At 42.0% G+C, this 26,101-nt stretch overlaps 1 protein-coding gene across 16 annotated transcripts in view; it reads left to right on the forward strand.

Moving 5' to 3' along the window:
- myt1lb (myelin transcription factor 1-like, b) overlaps nucleotides 1-26,101 on the forward strand; it is a 106,890-nt gene that overhangs the window by 63,085 nt on the left and 17,704 nt on the right. For 12 of the 16 annotated variants that reach the window (XM_044166462.1, XM_044166464.1, XM_044166463.1 and 9 more), the window contains exons 5-12: nucleotides 1,490-1,980; nucleotides 5,562-6,734; nucleotides 14,492-14,626; nucleotides 17,420-17,510; nucleotides 18,927-19,034; nucleotides 19,988-20,214; nucleotides 20,809-21,095; nucleotides 26,073-26,101. The exon at nucleotides 26,073-26,101 is cut by the window's right edge and continues 208 nt beyond it. In XM_044166462.1, coding sequence (XP_044022397.1) covers nucleotides 1,490-1,980; nucleotides 5,562-6,734; nucleotides 14,492-14,626; nucleotides 17,420-17,510; nucleotides 18,927-19,034; nucleotides 19,988-20,214; nucleotides 20,809-21,095; nucleotides 26,073-26,101 — 2,541 coding nt within the window. The remainder of the gene's footprint in view (nucleotides 1-1,489; nucleotides 1,981-5,561; nucleotides 6,735-14,491; nucleotides 14,627-17,419; nucleotides 17,511-18,926; nucleotides 19,035-19,987; nucleotides 20,215-20,808; nucleotides 21,096-26,072) is intronic. The other 4 variants (XM_044166473.1, XM_044166475.1, XM_044166467.1 and 1 more) reach the window with 3 other exon arrangements.

Below are 26,101 nucleotides of genomic sequence, written 5' to 3' on the forward strand. Positions count from 1 at the left end.
TGCTTTTGAGATGTTTGGTCACAAGCACTATTGATCACGGTGCCGCAGCGCACACCACCACCCCCTACCTCACTGTCCCACAGACCCTCACACTGCCCTGGGGGAGAGGTCTGGCTGTCAGGCAGGGAATGAGTTTCCATGTGGGCTTAGATTAATGAAATGAGGCCCCTGTTTACGGGGGGTGCAGGGGGTCAGACCATTAAGGAATCCCTGGGCTGGGCGAGATTGAGCCTGCCAGCTGACTGGACCCTGGCTGACTGATGGACGTCCGGGACTGAGGAGAGAGAGAGAGAGCGAGTGCGAGAGCAGGATGAATTAGATATTGGACAGTGGGACACACTGACATGAAAACCTGAAAAAGAGGGAACAGAAATGGGTTGTGAGACTGCAATTCACCACCCTATGATAACCACCTCACCACTGCGATGAGCCTTTTCTATAGGCACTCCAAAAGCAGCAGCACACACTGACTAACAACTACCATTTTCTTAGTCTCACACACAGCCTTGTGCCATTCATTCACATCAGGTCTTACTCTAAGTAGCACAGAGCCGGGGAAACATCCAGAGGTTGTAAAAATAGGAGCCAGGGATATTTCACAGCCGAGTGAACATGCCCAAAGCGTGTTTAGCTCTCTTACACTCCAGCCTGGACAGGGGGTTTATTTGATGGCCAAAACACTCAGCAGAACTCATCATAATTCTGACTGTGTGGGTGCTTTTGTTCAAACGTGCCAAATGTTTGCACACAGCCACACATGCACACACTCATACATAAATGTACAAACAGCAGCACACATTCTAAAGTCACACACATACAGCTTACATTGGGGGGCCAGGTAGCAGCTCAGGGCTCTCAGAGGTTTGATGAGTGAAATGGATTAAGCCCCTGTGATCAATAGCCTGAGCGAATACACAGATTATCAGATTAGGATCTGTCCCCCTGCTGCCGAGGGGAGCCAGAGAATACATTAAAACCTGAGGTGCCTTGGCAAGATTCAATTAATCAGGCTACAGGTTGTCTTTTTCCCCTTACAGTCAATTCCAGACAAGCAGTTGTGTTTTGCTGCACTCGGTTCACGTCAGAACAAGGGCATATCAGTTTGGAACAAAGTGTTTGCAGAGCATGCACAGTGATTTTCTTTTGCCTGAAGAACAAATTGATGTTACCTGAATATAAATGAATGTGAAAATGAACTGAATCATCTGCTTAGTTTGCTTCAAAGACAGAGATTTTATCCCTTTGGAACTGTTTCTATAAGAAATGGAGCATTTTATTATAATTGCTCAGTAGTTAATGAGTTAAGCAAAGTTTCATATTTTTCCCAGCAGAAGAAGTTAAAAGGCAGAACGATGTTCCTTTGCTATTTGTTCTTTCCAAATGTAAACCACAGCACCTTAACACAGAGGCCTGATTGCAAATGAGCATTAGCATTTATGACCAGGTGAGGCTACTGGCTAATGGCTGCCCTCTTATCTCTCCTCTGCAGTGTGTACGGCTGCCCTCTGGCCAAGAAGAGAAAGAGTCTAGATAGACAAACCCTGGAAACCTCGCCCAAGAGGAGCACCTACCTAGATGACATGGACAACTCCACCATGGAGGAGTGCTACGAGACAGACGGAACTGAGGAGATGGACGACAGGGAGGAAGAGGAGGAGGAAGGAGCAGTAGAGGAGGAAGAGGAAGAGGGAGAAGTGGAGGAGGAAGAAGAGGAGGTGGAAAGCTACATGGACTACAATGTAGAGCAAATGGAGCATGAAGAAGGGGAGGTGGAGAGAGGGGACAGAGAGGGTGAGGAAGAGGAGGAGGAGGAGGAGGAGGAGGAAGAGGAGGAAGAAGAGGAGGTAGAGGTGGAGCAAGAAGAGGAGGAAGAGGGTGATGAGGAGAAGGTTGAGGAGGTAGAGGAAGAGGAGGAAGCGGTAGAGGAGGTGGACTATGAAGAAGGAGAGGAGGAGGAAGGAGAGCAGAGTCAAGGGCAAGGTGAGATCACTTTCTCATCATATTGTACTAAAACACATTGGATAGCTGTTTCAAATGCACTGAATGGACTAGAACAACTTTTTAGAATTTTAAAGGAATAGTTCAACATTTCAGGAAATATGCTTTCTGGCTGAGAACTAGATGAGAAAATCGATACTCACTCGTGTCTGCATGGTAAATTTAGCACGACAGCCAGGAGCTGTTTAGCTTAGCTTAGCACAAAGACAAAGACCAAAGGTAGCAAAATCCACCTTCAGAAGCCTGAAGTACCTCTAAATATTAGTATTAACATGTTGTATCTTGTTTATTTAATGAATACAAAAAGCAAAGTGTAAAAATTACAATATGCCATTTTAATGGAGGTTATGTGCCGGACAATTTCTAGGCTCAGTTACCAGTTGACAGTTGCCAGGCAACCAGTGGACACTCTAGGAAGTTACTGTGCCCAAGCAAGAAATAGTCGGGCACATAACCCCCATAAAATGGCGAATTGTTGTTTTTACACTTTGGTTTTTGTACGGATTAAACAAACAAGATACATACGTGGTAATTAGTGAGCTTTAGAGGTGCTGGTAGGTGGATTTTGTTACCTTTGGACAGACCCAGCCTAGCTGTATCCCCCTGTTTCCAGTTTTTGTGCTAGGCTAAGCTAAGTTACCCATATGCTGACTGTAGCTTCATATTTACGGTACAGATGTGAGTGGTAATCTTCTCTGTAACTTTCCACCAGAAGGCGAATAAACGTATTTATTGATTAACATATTCCCAAAATGTCGAACAATTCCTTTAAAAGTTTCAATCCATCTATTTAAAAATGTTACCATTATATTTCAAGGGCTGCATTTGCATATCTGTGGTTTATATTTTCATATTTGATGGGCTGAATTAAGTAGTTTAGGGCAGTTGGACATGATGTTCAAACACTGAAACAACATGCTGAATCCAGCATGGCTAAAGCCATACAATTCCTACAGTGATTGGTTATTTCTTTTATATCGTTTTTATGTGATTCATTCATTAGCACGTTTTACTCACATATGTGCTCGCGAAGTCTTTACTGCACTGCTACTGTAGTCTAGAAGCTCGAGGAAAGGTGTACTGACGTCAAACTGTTTAGAAACTTTTTTGATTTTTCATAGAGCTCTTCTTAAAAATTTTCAGTATTCCTCCATTGCAGTTATTTCCCTCTGAAATGTTTTAACCTTTTCCATAAGATGTTTGCCAGAAATATTACAGCCTAAAAGGAACTAAATCATGCTGAATAGCTATAACAGGAGTCATGATTATTTTTTGTGAACTACAGAAAGTCTACTAACAAACTAACCATTTTTAATAACAAAATGATCTTCAGTTGCCTGTTCCTTGACACATATTAAAACTTAAGAATATTAGTGCTGATGACAATCAAAGCATTACTTTAATTATGCCTTTACTGAAGACATGATACAAAAATACCATCTAGTTTTGGGACTGGGATTTGAGAAACTCCTGCCCCATATGTTACCCCCCCCCCCGGCCCCCAACGTGGCCAAAACCAGATTTGGCAGGTTTCTCTCCAGCAGATTCTGTTTTGCACACCCGCATCACGATTGGACCTGACAGTGCCTTCAAGTCCAATTAAGAGTGAAGCTCTGAGAGAGGAGTGTGTTAACCCTGTTTGGCGTGTAGCTCTACCACCCAAAGTGTTGATGTGGCATCTCAGCAGCCATGCTCTTATTTTCTTGCAGAATGTGAAAACATCTCTACAGACTGGTGTTCATTAGAGCCCAGAGCCAAGGCCTTACCCTTAACACTGAGACAGTGGACTGTTGCCACTTCAGCCTGTCAACAGCCTCTCTTTCCATGAGTAGTAGGCTAGCTGATTACCATGTTTGTCTGATAAGTGCAATGGACATGCCACAGTGCGTGTTGTTGTTACTGAAAGGTATTCACTTTCCTGATGAATTCTCAAATCCTTCTCATAATTGAGCTCTATAATCATTATGTTTGCTTTATTGGAATAGAAGGATTTAACAGCATTTTAATCTGCAGTATTTTCCCTAAGAAAGGCAGAAAAATCTTTCAATATGCATCATTACCATGTTCCCCATTCGCCCCAAGACAGCGGTACTGGATGGTCGCTGGGCAGATTCCAATCTCCTAAATGTAATAGAGGTGACATTCTCTGTGTTTCTCAGTGCCATGCACATCTCTGTAGCTAATCCAAAGCCAATTCAGGGCAGGGCAGTCTCTCTGTTCCCTCCTTAATCTGTTTCGCTTCCATATCCCTTTTGTGTACCTTGATTGCTCTTCAAATTGCTTTCCTGTGCCATGTTTCATACCATCAAAAATTAAACCCCTGGTGCAGAAGGTTGCTGTAAGAAGTCTTCCACTGTCAAAATATGTGCCTGGTCATTCGTGACTGTTCCCTCTTCCTGCTCTAAAGCCCTCACCGCCCAAGCACCAATATTGTGTTGCTCTCATTAGATTGGAGTGTGTGTAAGTGTGTGTGCACAGTATGTGAGTTAGGAAAAGTCAGTGTGAGTGTATAGTCTATATACAAAGTACGTAGTTGGATAATATTCAGATTTGTTTTTAAATGCATATTCCAATGTGTTTGTATACTTCATATTTGTCTGATGAATACAGTCAAGTTCACATAATTGTGTATAGTGTGATTACAGATAAGTCTTTGAATCAGGCGATAATGAATATTTCATAACTAACAATTACAGTTTTTTTTCTATTATAATTTATTATTATTATTGTTATTTTTTGTCTCATGATTTGCTCGTTCCCACCATAAGTCAAACTCTCATTTATTATTTCTCTGTGTGTGGAGGGGCCTCTGGGTTCATTTTCTCTGCAGGAATGTAAGTGGCAAATGTGACGCCAATGTGAGCGATGTGCTCTTGGCGGCTCAGGGCGGAAATGTGAAAGGAGAGATTGGAAGTGCTCCAGGAATGAGTGCTTGAAATTACTGACAGAAGAGGTTCAGTAACCTTTTGCAGCCTGTCAGAATCAATTAGGCAGTGAAAGGAATTCTAAAGATACTGATGATTGAATGAAAAAAGAACTTTACTAGCAAACGATGAATAGCTACTGACTGGGGTTCATCATGTTGCAGATGGAACACCATATTATCTCTCAGATTTTAGACTCTCCTTTAAAAAATGCTTTCTCTAATTCAAAGATTTCTCAGTGTTTTGATTTACATTGCTGAATAATGAATACAATTTTATCTCATTTGCAGCTATTTACAGAATTCTTTAGTAATATTATTAATCATAAGAACTGTGAATATCTTTTTCTAAAGACACAAGGGCAAAAATAAGACTTGCCAAAGATATAGTGCCAACGATATAGTCCCTGGTTTCAAAGATTCTCATCTACCAGAGCTTTCCCCAATCGCTATATTTAACTTCCTGTTCTGATTCACAATTCAGAACACAAGCTGCTGTTAAGACTCTCAAAGTAAATTATTAGGGGAAGCAAAGAGTTCCTTATCCAATTTAGATGGACCATGCCCAGAAATCTGATTTACCAGTAAAATAGAATGATGGAAATGAAATTACCAGACGTTTGTTCTTTCTTTCCAACAGAGGATGATCAGATGAGCAGCGGCGAGGGGGGTGAGGGTGATGGTGGAGGTGGCGGCGGCAATGCCAAATCTGGCCCGATGATGGAGAAGGATGACAACAACAATGACGAGTATGAGAACTACGATGAACTCGTGGCCAAGTCCCTCCTCAACCTGGGCAAGATCGCAGAAGATGCTGCCAACCGAGCCATGACGGAATCTGAGATGAACAGCAACTCCTCTAACAGTGCTGAGGAAGAAGAAGAGGAGGAGGAAGAGGAAGAGGAGGAGGAAGAGGATGAGGAGGATGAAGAGGAGGAGGAAGAAGACGATGAGGAAGAGGAGGAAGAAGAAGAGGGGGAAGGGGAAGAAACACAGAGGGGTGATCTGAGTTTGGACGTTGACAGTGATGTGGTTCGGGAGACAGTGGACTCCCTTAAACTGCTGGCACAAGGTCACGGTGCAGTATTATCTGACAATTTGGATGGACAGGAGTTTGAGGATGGTACAGCCGAGAAGGGGGATGAGAATGACTGTACTCACAATGGGGGAAATGCACACAATGGTGGTAATGGACAAGTTAAGACCACCAGTAATGGACAAATAGAAAACAGCGACGAGGAAGTGTGTTTAAGCAGTCTGGAGTGCCTACGGAACCAATGCTTCGACCTTGCTCGGAAACTAAGCGAAACAAAGTCCGCTGACCGAATTGGACCATCCCAGCAAAATCATTTTTCATGCGGGGATCCCAATCAACAGTCCCAGCATCACAGCTATGGGGATTTCCACCACAGCCAAGACAACAGGCGGACGCTTGATAGGAACTATTCCGACATGGACAATCTCCTGAAGCTCGAGGAGCAGCTGAGCCCACGCTCCAAGGCCTTCTCCAGTTGCGCACAGGACGGCCGATATCACACCAACCACCGGGACTTTGATGAGGACACAGCCTCTGTGACATCGGACCGATCAGAAGAAGTATTTGACATGACAAAGGGTAACCTGTCCCTATTGGAGAAGGCCATTGCACTAGAGTCAGAACGTGCCAAGGCAATGCGGGATAAAATGGCAGCAGAGGCTGCCAGGAGAGACGGGGTGAGGTATAACCATGAAGACCATGGCCCGCGGCATGGCTACGGTGTTGAGCGTAAAGCCCGGCTTCCTGATGGTATGAAGAAGCCTTTCTACCATAAAGGTGAGTGGTTCTTTCAAACACGGACACGCTTAGATACACACCAAGCCTCCATTGGAAACCATATCTACACAAGTGAAGACTTGTTTACCTCATTTAACAAGCTCAGGTAAAATGTTTGTCTGCCACTGTTTGGCTCTGTATTCTATCTATCCTGTACTGAAGACTAGACAGCCCACATGCATTCTGGGAACCTCACTATAACCCCAGGACAAGCTTTTTCAGCCAATTTGGAAATTCGCATCTCGGTAGCAGCGGGAGCGGCAGCAGCAGCTTATGTTGTTAAAATAGGCCAGCATGGAAACATCAGAGGGTAGGCTTGTCAGGCATAAGTAATGGCAATCTGCACGGCCTGTTAGGACCGCAAATCTCATCCCTGCGATGCAGCTTGGGGTAAAGCTGTCTATTTTTAAACCTGCACAAGCACTTGGGAGAGGAAGCTACAAAACAGAGGCCTTCTGCCTTTAGAAATGATTCATTCGGTGGGGAACAAGGAACCCTTTTACGTTTGTTTATGACGCTTATGACCTACCATCCAGATTGATACTTACTGATACCACAGAAAGACAAATACACATATGTGGCTTATCATATAGTACAAAGACTGCAGTATTCTATCAGTGGTAATTGTTATATAGTGTACTGGAAGTGCTGGACGTCTGCTTATATACACACAGAATAGAGTTGCCATCACACAGACATTGCAGTAGCATTTACAGTGGTTTGATTTCAAGCTGTCTTGTTTAACTCCTATTTCTTCCTTAGTAAGGTTAAATAATTTCCTCCATAAGGAAGATATCAGATGAGACCAACAAATAAGAGCATGCTAATTCACAGCAGGGTGATACTACACCTTAAATGCCACACAACTCACAGCAGGTATATATTGCGACTTAAATGCCACACAAATGTTAATTTCAAGAGCCTTACATGGCCCCTGTGTCTGGCTAATTTTGGAATAATGAGAGGACGCGAGACAGTTGCATTACGATAACATCTTTCCTCAGGCAAGATAGAAGCAGACACTCGTTGACCAGGGTTCCTGTGTGATTCATAAAACAGAGCATGGTGAGGGAGGGGGAATGGGGGATGGAGGGGTTCAGAGAAGAGCCCAGCTCCCTAAGAGAAGCATGAGGCTGAGATGAAAATTGAACAGTATCAGAATGACCGATAACAAACGACAGGCCCACTGACTGCACATTAATTATCCAGAGATGGTATGGTAATGGGGGCCATTTGCTATGCAAAGCACAGACCGTCCCCAGCCACAATCAATATCCCCTGCTTTCTAATATGCCTTCCACTTGGCTGCCTCCACTCTCTGCAATGGAAGCGTGGCAAGCAGAATGCACGGGTATCATGTATGTGTGTGTGTTCCTGCGTGCATGTGGAAATGGAGAATTATTTCCAACATACTGTTCAAACACTAACAGTCAATGTAATAATGTGCCCCAAAAGAAGCCATTATTAAGAGGCCACATTTTACATGCAGACCACGTTCTTTATCAACATGAAATTTTCCTGCCTTTATTGCACTGGTGCCAGACAAAAAAGCCAGACATGACAAAGCAATATTGTACCAAACTCATATGCCCCTAACGTGACATAGATAGATGACAGGCATAGAGGGTAATGAGGTGCTTTTTTTCTGATGAATGAGACATGGGATTTCATTTGGTGACTCACTTGTAAATGTACAGTAAGTAGGTGTGCTCCATGCCACCTTTCAATTTTGTCCGTTCTCAACCCTCCTACCCCCTTCACCTAAGTGTTGTTCTCATTGCTCTTATTCCACAACCTCTGGTTTATTTTGGTTTGTCACTAAGTGCCTTAGGTAGAGCTACTAAGTTACACAGGCCTGTAAAACTTTAATCAGTGGTCTGTCTTTCTGTGGCATGAGATAATAGTCGCTCCACTGTCTACTTTGCTAATATTCGGTCCGGAGGAAGTTTTCTGTCACTGAAATGGCTCCAAATTGATTGTTGATTATTGATTATTACTATCTGATACAACACTATACACCTGTAACTTTTCTATGAAAAGATACTAAAGGCTGTTATTGCTTTGTAAATGTTCCAAAATTTCATTTAAAATGGTAATGTAATGAATTCTACAAAAGCCATTGCATGTTTACTGTAAGAAGAATCCTTGACCTTGTTTGAGAGTGTTTTAAAGGCGGACGGTTACATCTGCAGAAACAATGCCAGTTGGCACGGCTTGGCATCGCTGCTTTTTGGTGGTAACTATATCTAATCTGGGTTTTGAAGAAATAGGAGAACCAAGTTTTGGGAAGGGAAAGACAATATCATCCGGTGTGTGTGCGTGTGTGTGCTTTTTGGACCCTAATTGTCACATTCAGCTCAACAAACTGTCATGTGAAGGCATAAGTGGTTTTAATGAAGAGAAGTATGATGAATTCTTAATTGAATCTAAACTGAAAGATGAAATGCTTTTTGTTGAAGGTCACTAGCTTGTAGTTGTAATATTTCACAAATCTTCACAATTTTATTACAGTAACAACAACAAACTTCATGATCAAAAGATTTGCCGTCAAGCCAATTATTGCACCTTTGTCCTTGCCAGTCTTCACACCATTTCTTCAAATAAGCACAGCAATGAATAATGGCCTATAAATAAAAAATAAAATCCATGTAAAATTCAAATGTTTTTGGTGGCAATGGGGGGGTGGGGTTCTTCAACTAAAATGAAAATCAACTGAAAATACTTTCCTGTCAATCTTGAAAATAACACATTATCATGAAATGATGCTTTCTAAATTAAGGGAAATGAAGGCAAATAAAACAAATACAAATTCTAAGTAAATTGCTATAATATAACCCTACTTAAAATCACATTTTGTTTTCATTGATAGAGACATATGTGTATCATCTTGCATCGTCACAAAAAAAGCAATGCCTTATCTAATATTTAATATAAGGTTCAAAATAAGATTTTGAAAAGTGAGGGGGACATTTGATTTTTGATTTGATTTATTTAGTTGACTAACCCTTAACTAAATGCCAGTTCTGGGACTATTTAAAAAAGCGTTTTTCAGATGACAGGGACTGACCTGGGAGCTGATTAACATTGCTCCAAAATATGGGTCCTATTTATTATATGGAAAAATTGACTAGGGGAACATGAAGGTAACTAGACTGTCTGGTCTGGTAAGAGTCAAGATTGGAGTTAAACTGAAAATATTTCCAGAAAAATGTTGGCAAGCTTTCAGTCTTATGGACAGCTTTATAAACAAATTCACAAATTTGTAATCTATAGATGTCAAATACGGAGGAAATTTTCAGTTTATGAAACAGTGAGAAAGTAGCAACTCTAACATACCGTTTCTGAAGAAGAAAAAGTGGCTTGATAGACGTAATGTGTTGGCTCACACAATATTACAATAGGAAATATATGGATATATTAAGTACAGAGCCCATAGAGAGAAAAAGTACCAATAACTTATGTAACTGTATTCTATTTCTGCCAATAGCTCCTCCTAAATGTTACACACTGGACCTTTAACAGTTTGAGTCAAGCATTGAGGCTTAGGTGTAGCGCTGATTGTGTCTATGTTTTTCTTGCAGTTGGTTTGTAAAACAAACAGCCAACGGATTGTGAGTTGTAGTTTGTCCAGTAAACACACCGACCTCTTCGGGTGTCGCATTCCCTTAGTCCGGGATGCTGCTCCTCTCGCGGTCACTTCTCCTCCAGAGCCCTCTTCGCTGTTGGAGTGTCTCTGGGCTAGGCAGAGCAGCCTGGCCGGGTGTATGCAGGGAGGGTTGCTGCCGGGCTGCCCCTTCACACTATGGAATGCACCTGCCCTTGTTCACTTTGAGCCCAAACTATCATGGATCGACCGCCAGTTGCAGGCATAGTGCTATACTGCTTTTTATATACCTGCATACGCATTTCAATGAGGCAAAGGCATGTTCTGCGGATAATTTCATTATATAGGCAGTTTGCAATTAGCTGCATCAGTTTCTGATTTAGACATTTATGTTTGTGATCTGTATCATGATTATCAAATTATCAAAATTATTTTTATGGGTTTAGGATTGCAAAACAGCAAATTTTCCATGCATTTACAGATAATGCTGGGAATTAAGGAATCACACAAGCTGAACAATAATCCAAGTAAATAATAACTGCAATTAGTTATGACATTTTTCAGTAGGCTAAAATATCAAGCTATCAATGAGATTTTCTTAAGAAACTATCTGCTAACTGGACAACAGGAGTTTTGTCTACATTGCTGCCACCCAACCATGGATGTTTTTTCTTGCACCAAATGCGTAACTGCAATGCATTGTGGGTGATATACACCTCTGAGTGACCATCGTTGTTGACTCACTCCCCCATCCCTCCGAGGGTCGATCTCACCAAGTTCACTTCAGGTGTTCAGACAAATAGAACGACACTTATGAAGTGGGAGGGATTCCTCCAAGGGCAAGTGCCGAGAGGAAGTCAACGAGGGCATGTTGAACGACTAATGAAACGCAGCCTATGCTCCATACACACCAGGCACTACTTCGCCTTGTTCTCCGCTAGACCCGGAGCCAGCTCCAGACCCAGACTAGTACCTGCCGGCGGTGGCGCTGGCAACATTTTTTTTAGGTGTAGGCAATATGTTGCTTCCAACTAAGCTTTTGGTCTACAAGAACACCTAAAAAACGAGTACTAGAGACAGCTTATTCACCTTGAACCAATTTGCAACCTTGCAGATCTCTGTGTTAATTCATTTCATCAGAATTTCAATTTTTTATGAGATAGAGGGTACACTGGTATCATCAGCAAATAAAATAACAAAGACAGTTTGGGAGACAAAGGGTAGGTCATTTATATAAATAGGAAAAAGAAGGTGGCCAAGGACTGACCCTTGTGGGACCCCACACAAGATGTTTGCTTTATGAGAAGAGCACTTTTGATTAGAAACATATTATAGCACCCTGCCAGATGCAAAATATTAAACGTATTAAAACATTTGAAATAATTTTCATGTTATTTACCTAAGAATTGAATGCTTGAGGAGGTTTTGAGAAATAATTAGCAATACTGAATAATGCCAAGCATCATCGTCACGTTACCTCCTCAACCCCTGAGCGTAATATAACTGGAGCACCCAGCTCAAGGGAAAGCGTTTATTATGAGCTGCATTAAACAGTAATATCACACTGATATTCTTGCTGCAAAAAAATTATTTGACTATGTTGTTGTGTGCTGTGCAAACTGGGCTTTTGGACCAGTTAAAATATCATGCATATTTGGATATGTTCTTGTCTGCTGTGTGCAGTGGGGCCTGGTACTTGCAAGACTGGCATACTTTTTTTTCCTAGCTTCACTGAATTTGCTTACAATGACGTGTGTGTGTGTGTGTGTGTGTGTGTGTGTGTGTGTGTGTGTGTGTGTGTGTGTGTGTGTGTGTGCACACACGCGCAATGTTCGTGCCCTGTCACAGAGCCAATGTTTTAAATAATGTAATGTAATGTAGTTGTGCTGGTAAAATATTGTGTGTATTTGGATATGTTTTTGTCCACTGTGTGCGATAGCCTTTTAGACCTGTTTAACTATGTCTTGGCTATTTGTATGTTCTTGTCTACTGTGTGCAACGAGCCCTGGTAGTTGCAAGAATGGCATAGATTTGATTCATATTACAGTAGCCTATGTTACATTACCTCCCCTAAAAACTCCTACTGTTCATCAATTCATTGTTATCTAAAGCTAATGTAATCTTTTCAGTGAGTTAATAAATTGCCAAATAATGATGAGTAGTTTTTGCGAAATCTATCCTGTTGCTCATATAAGATGTTGTAATTTAGATGTTTAATTATCCTCTTGTGAACACATTTTTTGAGTATTTTAGAAACTGCGGGTAAGATAGAAATTGGTCTGTCATTTGTAAAAACACTAAGATCACCAGATTTAAAGAGGGGAATTACTTTAGTAATTTTCAGTTGTTCTGGGACAATACCATTTTCTAAAGAAATTTTAAAAACGTGGGTAATGGGGTCTAGGATAGAGGGGATAACCTGTTTTAGTAATGATGTGCTGATTTCATCATGGCCAGGGGCTGAATTTTTTAGGTTACTAAGAAGATAAAGTACTTCCTTTTGATTAGGAGGTTCAAAATAACTAAAGGAATTATGAAGGCCACTGAGGTAAGAGAGGGGGCACTGATCAGAATTTTCAATGTTCTTTGCTAAAGAGGGACCAATGTTTATTAAAAAAAAATCAGTAAATTTATTATCAGTATCTTTAGGGTCAGTGATTAGAGATTCGCCATCTTGAAATTTAGTCGGAAGGGCCTGGGATGATTTTTTCCTTTATAAGAGTTGATTCATTATATTCCAGGTCATTTTGATATCACTGAGGCTGCTAAAAATGTCTCAATGTCTAATTTTTTCTTTTTGCACAACAGAGGAGGTTATTGAACCTGTTTTTATATTTCTTGTATTTATCTAATTTGAAGAGTGTTGGACTTAGAGATAAGATTTATTTTTTAAGTGATAATTTATGAAGGCTAGTGGTGAACCACAGCCTGTGACTGTCACAATGTTGTTTTGTACGAGTTTTAACTAGCCTATATGTAGGGGAAAGCATTTGTTAAAAACGGAGATATAGTTGTAATAAAAAAGATTATATGCAGCACCTGCATAAGAATTGTGTTTTCATTACTTTCATTAGCCATTTTTATCTACAGAAGGAGTGGGTCCCCTTCCACAGAGGCCACCATGTTGCGCCGCCATGTTTCTACAGTAGCCCAGAATTGACAAACAACTGGCTCTAGATAGGGCCGTTAGCATTTTTCGTGAGTTTCGCGGCCACCGTAGTTTTTCCTACACGCTTGGAAGGGGAGGGTGATGCGAGCAGTATTCAAATGGTTGCAAACTGCATTTCACAGTTAGATGCCACTAAATCCTGCACAGTGGACCTTTAAGGTAGATAAGAAATACTTAAGGTGATCATGATTACTGGCTAAGCTATGGGTGTTTAGGTGTAAGGAGGAGAATGTTTTGGTATCAGTTGGTAGTGTCTCACAAATCTGTTGAACTTGTATGCAGTAAAGTACTCACATGAGTTGCTCAAATAAGAACTGGAAGAATTAAAAAAATGCAGGTCAGGATTCCACTTGTCTATACGATTCAGGTTCTTTCCATGTTAGTTTGAAAAGGATTAAAAACTAACTGATCTAGGTGTTCAGCATTGGGGCCATTACTCTCATACAGAGTTAAGTTTAGCTCATGAACCTCGATAGTGTTAAATGGGAACAGGAGACAACATCCCTTGCAGATCCAAAACGACCAGGAAGATTGATTAAATTTTGAAATAGGCATACACTTATTGTGGAACAAGTTCTTGCAATCTATGACTATCCAGGCTGTGTGCCTCCTGTGGTCTCTTGCATGTGAACCCTATTCCCAATAGAAATCACACCAGTAGCAATAGTTATTGAAAAGTCACACTGACAAACAGGTGTATTTCATTAAGACAGACTGAAAACCTTATTGCAGAACTACACATTTTGTTCCTTACTGATGCAGCGGTGCACAGTTGTCAACATAATGTATATCTGCTTTTCCTTATGTCATATACTTTTTGTTATTCACCTATGGCATTTTAACTCCCTTGTAACTTATTTGACATTTTGGAGATATGTTTCTTTGCAACTTATAGCTCTGATGGCTGCCATAATGCCAGCCCCACATGTGCTAACACGTTGTACTGTCATGTGTGATCACCTCAATATGACTTTCTGCTCACAGATGCTTCACGTGCAGACAAGAAGGAGAGTAGGTGTCCGACACCAGGCTGTGATGGCACGGGTCACGTGACGGGCCTGTACCCCCACCATCGGAGCCTGTCTGGCTGTCCGCACAAAGACAGGGTGCCACCAGAAAGTAAGCGCTTCAGTCACACACCAGACAAACACTGGTTTGGCTTATTTACTCAACCTGTGGCCTTCATGTTCTTTGATGTTCAGGAATCGGCATGTTTCCCGTGATCACTGCTGTTTCTGGCTCGTTCTGTGTGCTGTGTACTTGCTGTCGTGGTTGGACTGTATTTGATATTTCAGCGGGGGGTACAGTAAGGGGTCAGACGGGTTGCAGCTGCACTTCTCTTGTGACCTTTTGCATGGGGCCATGGTTTTGCTTGCGGATTGCCAGCCTAGTGTGCCTGTGGTGATGAGGTGGGAAATGAGACCTTGGTGATGCAAAAATGATGGCAATGCAGCGATTGTTGGAATGGTCAAAAGCTGTCAATCAGTGATTTACTTGACCACATGAGACTTTCTCCTCCACTAGATTGACTGACAGTGATTGAGAGAGTATGAGTCCATCCACTGTTGTTGGTTTCATCATTGTAGGGCATGCTTCTTCACAGCATGGTTTATTATTGCATGAAAAGGTTATGCTGTTGTATTTCAGTAATTTGTGTAGCTTTTAATGTTAATTGAGTCTTAACATTTAATTTTTCACAAAACTTGAAAATGCTCACAGACCTTGATAACACTGAGCCTGCTTCAGTGATCTATGCCATAAACCCCATTCATTTATTTGTATTCCTTGCTCAATTAAGTTCTATTGAATAGAAAGGCAGTATCATATCTCTAAGCCACAGATCAAGTGAAGTGGCAAAAAACATTAGCCTTGAATGAATAGTGAGTTTTTCCTTTAGAGATTTTACCCCGACTATTTAGTCTCATTCACCTTGTGCAAACTTCTCAATAAAAACCCCTTTACACGTTTCATTAACCGCAGCGTGAAAATCAAGTTATGATCTGCCATGACCCAGACTGCAATCAAAATAAAAGAGGGCCTTAATAATGGCAAAGAAATTAGTTGCCATTAAAGCTAGGCTTGTAAAGACCAGCAGTGTCACAGATGACTCTTGTTCTGCGGAGCGCTGCTCACACAAAGGCCCCTAACCTGAGACGTACTCATCTCCCAGAAAGGTGAAATGGCTCAGAGCAGTTGACCTTGACTGGGATCAAGAGCCCCAAAATGGAATTTGGAATGGGCTTGAATTGATTGTCACTGGAGATTTTGGAATATGATGTCTGTGTTCCTCCTCCTGTTCCTCACTTGTGTTTATTGGGCTGACTTTTTGGGGAGACGATACCAGTAATATTGCACAGGATGCTCTGGATCACAAAAAGTTCTCTTCTTGTTCTTTGTGGCATCATCTTCAGTCCTTCTTCTCTGACTTCAAAAGGATACTTGAGAGTACAAGCCCACACACACACACACACACACACAGACACACACACACACACACACACACGCGTCTCGTTGCTGTTAAAAGGTGACCTGCTTTAGGTGGCATGAGTTATTGCTACTGTACGTCTCTGTATTATTAGCCATGTAGTGGCCAGTCACCAGGTTTCTGTCAATATATGGCCAATAGTCTCATACAGACTGACTCCTTGCTTCACCACTTTATAGGTAAAGATGAGTACATGTCACACATGCAGTTGGCTGTGGGGAAGATTCAGCTATGGGCAAGTCTCTCTCCCCTTTCCCACATTTGCTGTACTGAATGGACAATGTATTATTAATGTATTGGCTTCATTTAATTGGGAAATCACACAGTGCAGACTGTTCCTTGGGAAATGTGAAAAATGAGGATTAAATTATATCTCAAATTCATTAATTCCCATTCCTGTTTGCTCATTGTAGCTCTTTTCTGTAGAATGCTAAAATATTTAATCATCTCACAAGGGAGCCTTTGTTTTTGTCTTTAAATTGAATTACCTTTGTAACATACAGTGCAAGAGTCTCATTGCTTCCTGTTTGCTTCCTTGTATTATTCTTTTCCTCAACATCCCTGTAGTTCTATCTGTGCCCACTGAATCAGGCCCCGTGCTTTCATTTATTGCCATTCTATTTGTGTCTTTGCGCAGGGCAGGGCAAAGCCGGGATATGCATAATGTATTGGCTTGTGGCATGTTGAGGTGGCAGGCTTTGTCCAATTACCTGCACCGAACACCAATTAGTATGTAAGGGAAGGAGGATGATGAGGGGTTAAAGTTTAAGGGGGTGATAATGATGAAGCTAGTGCCGATGGGGTTTGGCCCTGCGCGCGAGACGACCCTTCCCCACGCCCGCCGCCTGCGGTGCTCCGACGGCTCCTCTCGGACATCCACAGATCATTAATCTAATTGGCTGGTTGCCGAGGGGATCTGAGACAGTTATGGACTGTTTTAATGGTAAATGGTATTGAAGACTGCGCTCTCTACCCTAACAACGTGCAGATGATAACAAAGCACACTCTATCAAGGAGCTGTATTCCATCTGTCTGCTTCTTCATTGATTTCAAGGCTTGTGTTTTGCATGATTGCTAGCTGTTGGTTGGTCTGCTCTCTGCATGCCCAAAATTTCCCTCCATTTCTGTCTCTTGCTGGCTTTGTCCTGTTAAACTTAAATGACATCTTTTTATTCATGACTGTCCCCATTCCATGAATACTAATTTGAAAGTGCTGGATAAGTGGAAGCAATATGGTGGGAAACCTTGCATGCCCTCTCAAACTAGTGTTCATTAGAAAGAAGAAGAGGTCATTTGGGTTCACACAGGCTCATTTCTTAATGATGTTTATAATGCCAAGCTCCTCACACACTAATAGAACTCATGCGTGATTGTAAGGGGCTCCTAACCTTCCCTGTCTTTCACTCCTATCTCCTGTCTGTATGAAGTTGTGGCTATGTATGAGAATGTTCTTAAGTGTCCTACGCCTGGCTGCACGGGACGCGGCCATGTCAATAGCAACAGAAACTCCCACAGAAGGTAAGTGACAGCCTGCCCATATGAAACTGGCACTGTCCATGTTGCACCCTCCTTTTTTCACTGTGGGATTTTTTTTATTAAGGTATTGTTCTGAAATAAGTTTTTCATCCTCAATTTTATTTCACGTCATCTTTTTGTTCAGTTATTGTTGAACCCATTCTTTTTGTCTTTCCAACACATTATTTTTTTTGTGTGTGGATAAGTTCAGTCTTTCTCAGCATGTTGGGTAGAACAAAATATTTCAAGTAGCTCAGCTGCTTAACAATCCCATAGTTTAACTGAGACTCATTAGAATGCAGCAATTCACACCTTCCACAGCATAAATCATTTATCAGCTCATGGCGAAAAATGGCATCTATCAGGTGCAGGTTTGGAGGGAGAAACTGAAATAGCAGGGCGCTCTTGCCAGTGCTGTCAGACGGGGCGAGGTGACAGTGAAAGAGGAGTGTCACCCACAGCAGATGCTCAGGGAGTCGGGCATAGCAGCAGACATTAGCACCTTTCTGCCACTCAGCCAGGGTGACAGGAGAGGTGCAGACCTGGGAGGACCAGAATGCCTCCATGCTGTGCTCAGTGACACAGCTGCAGTGCAAAATAGGCACGCACCTAGACAAGCACAGTAAACTTTCACTTTTACTAGAAAGAGCTGCTATAAACCTCCATATACTACACTTCCCAACCTGATACACACTCTTACCCCCCTGCACACATTCATGCACGTCTGATGACAGGTGCTCATGAACACAACTCTATACTGGCTTCAGGCCATTGTCAAAGATAATTTTTTCACTGCACCCTGGAACACTACAGTTGACAGACTGGATAGAGAATAATAGGGGTTAAGGATAACAACATCAACTTTTGTCACATTTGGTCAGTTAGTTGTCAGGAGGAAGTTTACAGCCCTAAATTCTGTTGGAACATACTGTAGGTGTAGATCCAAAGTGTATGTGAGTGTGTGTGTGTGTGTGTGTGTGTGTGTGTGTGTGTGTGTGTGTGTCTTGTCAGCATGTGTTTGAAGGAAACAAGATGCTGCAGAATGCACATAAAAATGCACATTTGTCCATATGGGAATTTCTATTCTGAGAATTATTTCAAGCCGCTCAACCATAAACATGCAAGCTGTTGCCAATTGTGTTGTTATTTAAAGTGTTAAAAGTGATGAAAATGAATGATTTTGCATTTTAAAGAGAGACTTTCTGAACTATAGTCAGGTATTTTCAAACTGGTAGACACTGGGATTGATTGGCTGGCAGACAGATGTGCACTGGCTGTTTTCAGGCTGGCAGACTGGCTGACAAGTACTTAAGCCGAACAAGCCAAACATTTTACAGCATGTGCATTCAATGAAACATTATCAAAATGTGTCTCAAATGCACGTTCGACTATGCCACTTAAGTCGCTTTCTCATTTCAGTCTGTCAGGATGTCCCATCGCTGCAGCCGAGAAGCTGGCCAAAGCCCAGGAGAAGCACCAGGGCTGTGACGGCTCCAAGTCCAGCCAAGCGTCTGACCGAGTCTTAAGGTAGTATTCACTCTTCACTTTCATCTCTGCTGGAGGTAGCCAAAATTTTGGGATGGAAAGCATATGACATGTAGTTTTACAACTGCTGTCAGCTTCTAGTGCATAGGTAATCCATATGTGGTCTATTGTCACAACAATGTTAGATGTAAAATAGGTGGTCATTCACTGAAAGGACATGCAAATGTGGATTGTATAAGGTGTGCTGACTGTAATATTTATACTTAGTACTTAGAGAGCGTTATTCAGTCATGTTGGAATGTTTTGTTCTTTCCCCCCCTGCATTTGAAAAGCTATTGAGATTTTAAGTCTCCCTTTTTTGTTTTATGTTTACGTTCTCCTGTCCCCTGAGAATATTTCAAAGAGACTGCATGTTCATGTCTGTGCTCACTATTGAAGGCAAATTGCTTTATTCGATTTTAACAGAATTGGCCTCATTTATCATAGTGAAGATAGAGCCTTTTGAATAAGAGTTTCTTTGATAGTCATGAAAATGCCATGATGAAAAGTCATAAGTAATTGTACATTTTATATTTATATCTAACTGAACATCAACAGCGCACGAGCTTACATTTCATTTCTTCCTGGTCTTAGATTGAGGATATAAATGCATATGAAATGATAAAAGCATAACAGGAGTATGCAAGTGTAATAAAAGAAATGCAGAAATTAAATTTTGACTCTTTTTTTATTGACTAGGCAGGTTTATTTTTTGTAAAGCAAGCGGAAGAAAACATCCATACTACGGTGTATAAAAGGGATGCCCCGCACCCTAAATCACTCTACCATCCAACAGCATCATCCTCCATATTCTAATCCTGGAGTCTTACCATAACAGCCTGCCCCTTCCCTTGCATCTGCCCATTTTTTAACCAAACCCCAAGTTCCCTCTCCTTCCCCTGGGCAATTTTGAGTGCCTCGGTCCAACTTCCACCCCCTCGTCATTTATTTTCCAGGCCTATGTGCTTTGTCAAACAACTGGACTATCCACAGTATGGTTACAAGAACAATGTTTCCACCAGCACGCCCCGCTCCAACCTGGCCAAGGAGCTGGAGAAGTACTCCAAGACCAGCTTTGACTACAGCGCCTTTGATGGCAGTAACAACCACCAAGTGTACGGGAAACGGGCCATCGCACCCAAAGTTCACGGACAAAGAGACACCTCCCCCAAAGGATATGAAGGTACTATTTTTCAGCAAGATTAAATTGGCCATGTTTTTCCCCACTAGACATTCCCATGGCATCTTTCGTTTCTTTCATGGTGAATTTACTGTTTTAGTTGTTGTTCAAGATTGCGTAAACTCATAAGTGGATTGTGAAAATATTCCTTTGAGCTGTGTCAAGTACAAACATTTCAGGGTCACAAGAATATTTTGTGGAATTTTATGATATGGCATATTATTTTAAATGTGGATAAGAGTGTCAATTAAAATACCAAATCTAATAGTCCATTATTGCTTTTTTTCCCAAGGCTATGTTTTATGCATCAAAAAACTAAAAAAGTGTGGCAGAGAAAGCAATCCTCTACTTCTAAATCTGTACAGTATTTGACAGGTTTGCAGGGTCTACCTTAAACATACATAAAAACACATTTCATCAGGCATATACTGATGGGTAAACCCACCTTAAACCCCACCAACTTAATTTACTCACCTTTATGAATGGGAAAACAATTCCATGCATGTAAATCTACAGAATACATCATTGTACTGGAAGTATTTATCAAAATGCATTAAGCCCTCTTTTCATTTTGAATTACTTTAATGCTTCCCGCAGCCAAACGTTACTGCAAGAACTCCAGCTCGGCCAGCAGCACCACCAGCACCTACGCTCCCAGCAGTAGCAGCAGCAGCCTGAGCTGTGGAGGTGGAGGAGGGGGCACGGGAGGAGGCAGAGGGGGCGGGGGCAGCAGCGCCAGCAGCACCTGCAGCAAGAGCAGCTTTGACTACAGTCACGACATGGAGGCAGCCCACATGGCGGCCACGGCCATCCTCAACCTGTCCACGCGCTGCCGGGAGATGCCCCACGGCATGGGGGGGAAGCCCCAGGACCTGTGCTCACAGGTAGGAGGGGTGAGGAAGGATCATTTCGCATTGTACATTTTGCCACCTAACAAAAGTGAGATCAACAGGTGTAACCACATTCTGGTGAGTTTTTGGTTTGGTTGAGCAGGGCACTCTTATTTTTTTAATGACAGGAGGTTATAAACATCACCTGATTTGACGGTGTAGTCCCTCATTCGTCCAGGAGTGTTCTATCGTAGGAAAGGTTTCAGTCGTAGTCATCTGGACACTGTTTTCAGAATCAAGACGTTTCGGCTCCCATCGGCCCCTATCTCAATTGTGAAAATGGTCTGAGAACTCAGAAATGTAAGCTACTCTGTGTTGCTTAAGCCCTGCCCTCAGGAAGGAATCAACAGATACTCAGGTAGACTCCTTCCTGAGGGCAGGGCTTAAGCAACACAGAGTATCTTAAATTTCTAGTTCCCGTCCCATTTTTTTTCACAATTGAGAATGACTTCCGGATGGGAGCCGAAACGTCTTGATTCTGAAAACAGTGTCCAGATGACTACGACTGAAACCTTTTCTACAATCACCTGATTTGACACTGCAGCGTCACATGACTCTGTATTTACTACACCTTTGTAAGTATTTGGCCTCCTGCTGCAGTCACAAAAAAAATCCACTGTCAGATTATTTCTGCGCTTCCTTCATTATACTAATGCTGGCAGTGAAAACTGACAAAGATAGGGAGATTTCAGCTGCGCACACCACACGTATACATACACACACTCACACACACACACATTCCATTAAAGATCCAGGCTGTGTCTTACACTCAGGGCTCAGCAGGGCAGTTTTTTATTTTCCATCTGGGGATCAGATAGGAGCAGGACGAAGCGCCGTTTGACACGGCTTGAGCCCGGTGTGTCATTTCTGAGGAGATAAGGTGACAGTGTTCCTGTATTATCTGCGCCCAGATGCTGAGCTGGAAAATGGGGGCCAGAAAGAGAGCACACAGCAGAGGGCTAATGCTGGCTTAATGTTAATGTTGACAGCGGAGACTGCCAGGGAATGAGAATGAGGGTGATAGAATTGAAATAATAAAGAAAGAGAGCAAAGAAAGCCTTTTTGGTGGGAGGTTTCTAAATGTCACAGTGCAGAAGGAGAGGAGAGGAGGATACAGGAGAGGAGAAAGGTACTGAGGAAATAGAAGGGAGAGCAGAGGACGGGAGGAAGAAAGGATGAAAGCCAAAAGCAACATCCAAAGAAAAGTGGAACGGAATAAACTTGGCGGGAACAAACGCCTGAAGCAGTCAGGACTTCCTCTGGTCCTACCTCATTTCATTGTCTGTCCTCCTGCTCCGGGGCCAGACGGGCAGGATGCTCCCAGGGCAGGATGGGAAGACGGGAGACATCAGAGGGGTTTTTTTTTCTTCTTCTTCTTCTTCTTCTTCTTCTTTCATCTCAACACCTCACCTCGTGGCACACACCGTTCCTTTCTATGTCTGAATGACACTTCACACACACACACACACACACACACACACACACACACACATCTGTTCTCGCCTCCTTGTTTTTTCAGCCTGTCTATCCTCCTGTTTCTCTTTCTCTCAGTCTGCTCGTTTCATTTATTGGTAGCTGGGTTGACTGAAATTAACTGTCTGTATTTAATGTCTTAAAGTCATATGCCAAGTTAGGCTGCTTTGGTTGTTATAGTAATGGGAAAAGCTGATGTAAGCAGTTAAAGAGAAATTCAGTTTCCTACGTATCGTATGTAAGTTTTTGAGTGCAAGGTATGTTGACCGGTTAGATAGTTTAGCCCTTAAAATGAAGCTGTGTCTCCAGTTGAATATGTCTGAACTGTGAGCCGTTCAAGTGTCAATTTCTCCTCGAAACCTCTGAGATTGTTTTATTAGAATAACTGATTGAGGCCTGACGAGGTAAGAGTCCCCAGGATTTCATAAGAAATAAGAAAAGATTATGGAACAATCAGGAAGAAAATGTAAATTTGAGTAGCAGAACAATATTTGTCTTTTTTGCTGTCTCAGTAATCATCTCGCGAACTCTCAAATGTATCATGGCGTCTTAGAGGGGTGCTGACCCTCAGGTTGGGAACCACTGGTCTGTGGAGTCAAGCAGCAGCGCCACTCAAAGTTAGGGAAACATACCTTCAAAGGACTATACCTTGTTGTTTTACTACAAATCCTGAATACTATACTTAACACTAACACAGTTACATTTTCAAAGCATACAGTGATGTAGGTTTTTCATGTGTTTTTTTCCACCTTCCAGGCAGGTACATTCCAGAGACCTAAAACTTGCTTGCGATAGCTAATGTTTGCCTTTGTTTTTGTCATATTGTTATTGGATTGGGTTTTACACACTATATTATTTCTTGTTATAGAGATAAGATATTTTTCATGTAATTATGACACATTTCTGGTTACTACTAGATACCAAATTATTCTGTTTTTACAAAAAGCTTTTCTTGTTTTAACAACATACTAATTTAGGTTTAGGTTAGTTTTAATGGTTTGTGAAATAGTGAGAAGGTTTTATGAAGATAAAGTGATATGTTGTCATAACAAGATAGGTTTCTTGTAAAAACTGAATAAATTGCTATAACTCGGAAAGGATCTCAATATAACCAGATTTGTTTTTGTCACGGTGGCAGCCGTATATATTTCAAACTCTAATCCACTTCCCATTCCAGTAGTTATAATGTAATGTCATTTAAAAGTTAGGTCTTTGTACGGACTGTAAGAAATGATAGTAGGCTAACAAGTACGAAGATAGTATTTCCCTGAGCAAAGCTGGTACAGATTCCATGGATATCCTAACATGTTTCCAAAATTAGAAAACTTTGATGTCAGCATACTATCAAACTGCACTCAAAGACATAAACAGGCATCCATGAATATTATGAATAAGTTAGAAATACGCAGCATGTATTCCAAAGAATAGCCTACGTGAAGAGGAGGGAGGAAATGGTGAGCACAGCGGGAGGAAGAACGAACAGAGTGAAGAGTGAGACACGACTGAAGAAAAGGCCAGAGAGGAAGACAGGACATGATGCTGGTTTTATTTTAAGACCTGGAATAGGTGGGCAGAAGTAATGTGGCGAGAATTAGCAAGTGACCTCTCACGCTCTGGCCCTCTTGCTCCCAGCGTCTCCATGGCAACGGAGGTCAGGGGTTACCGGGAGACCAAAGCGAGGAAGGGTGGTCTCTAATGAAGGAGGTGGGGTGCTTCCTCACATATCGTCCTCGTTAATTCGATATGAAGGGGTGGGTCACGTTAATTGGACGGTGACATACAATACAATGGCTGACAAGAGTGCGGTGCGCTGAGCATATTCTCAAGGACAAGATATGGCAACACATGATGAGGCATGTGCCACTGGATCTATTCCTCAGCAACTTGACCTTTATTTTACCGAGACCTTTTTTATTGCTCTTACAGTCCTTTGTTTGTTTCCTTCCCATCTTCTCTCTCTTTTTCAAGCTCCTAGCCAAACCTACAATTGAGCTTTTAGCTGCGTTTTAATAGTGTGTGTGTGTGTGTTTGATAGGAGCAGACACCTACATCATGGAATAATGTCAGCTGAACAGTTTTGTAGACAGGTGCTATCGTAATAGCTCAGTTTGTGTTGTGCCAGCTCAGCTTTATAATGAACAGTCTTTGTATTTAGCGCCCCATCATCTGTTTGTCTTGCATGATTCCCAACTTTTTTATGGTGCCTTTTACTATTCATAGTGTGATATTTTTCTCCACAGACTAATGATCCAGCAGTAATAGTGTTTTTCTGCCCTTTTTTTCCTACTATTTTTAAGCCCTTCTTTCAGCGACAGTTCTTGCACTATTCATGCCCAGTCCCAAGTCTATCACCCTGCGCGTTTGAGTCAATGTGCATCACACAGGTTTTGGCTTCAGACACCAGGAGAATCCACCCCTAGGGACACTGTCGGCTGGAATCAGCATTAGAGCGGGCTTTCCTACTCATGAAAGGGAGCAAAGGGAGCGAGGAGGATGAGGAGGAGAGGGGAGATGAGAAGAGGGAGTCAGAGAGAGGGATATTAATGAGAGCAAGGACACAAAGACATGCACATGCCTACCAAAACATAATCCTTACGGGAGTGGGACTCTTCTGGTCAGATGTAGATTAAAGAAAAGGCATGCGTGCATAGATATATAGATACAAACCTACACTCGGGAGGAAAAGTGAATGCTTTAGTGAGCGCTCAGTCTTGTTTGATGTGGCCCACTTTGTTCCAGAACACAGTGTAGGTCTCCCTCTATTTTTGGGTTTGCAGCAGTCTAGTTCCTGCCACTGCTGCTCATCACTGCTCTCACCCCACCCCTAACCCTCAGCTGCCCCCCTGTGATGTCCACTCACATTAGTCTCACACACGCACACACACACAGAACACAAAGTCATGCACACACACCCTTATGGCTGCAGAGAACACAGCAGAGATCATAGCAGGATGGAAGGAAAGAGAGAGAAAGAGAAAAGGAGGGGTTCACAGAGGGATGCACTCGTCCTTGAGCACTGATGACCTCTTCTTCTTTTGACCCTCTTATGAATGTAACACTACATTGTTACTGTACACTGCAAGTGTCTAATCTTTCATCCTAGACAGACTTGTAATAAATTGGAATATTGTTTCAGGTAATAGAACTGCAGGTGGTCTTGATCCATCTTTCCAGACATCAAAATTTTTTAAAGTTAACAAAACACTGGAGGAACAGAAAATTCAAGAACTTTTCATGTATTTGTTAAGTATTCACTATGTATTCAGCTACTGTTTTTCCCAGCTCAGATCCAAGAATATGAATATGTTTGACTGCTATTTAATCGGAAACTCTCTCTCTCTCTCTCTTTTATCCCTTTCTCTCCATCCCTGCCTCCTTACGTTCTGTGGATCCTTTTACCCTTCCTCATAATCATCTTACTGAAAACACACAACTCAACACGCACACACCCCACACACATATGCATGCACAAAAACCACATCCACATCCACTTTCCAGAGTCCTGGTCTAGATGTTGATGAGAATGG

This window comes from Siniperca chuatsi, linkage group LG15 (assembly GCF_020085105.1).
Source record: "Siniperca chuatsi isolate FFG_IHB_CAS linkage group LG15, ASM2008510v1, whole genome shotgun sequence".
NCBI lineage: Eukaryota > Metazoa > Chordata > Actinopteri > Centrarchiformes > Sinipercidae > Siniperca > Siniperca chuatsi.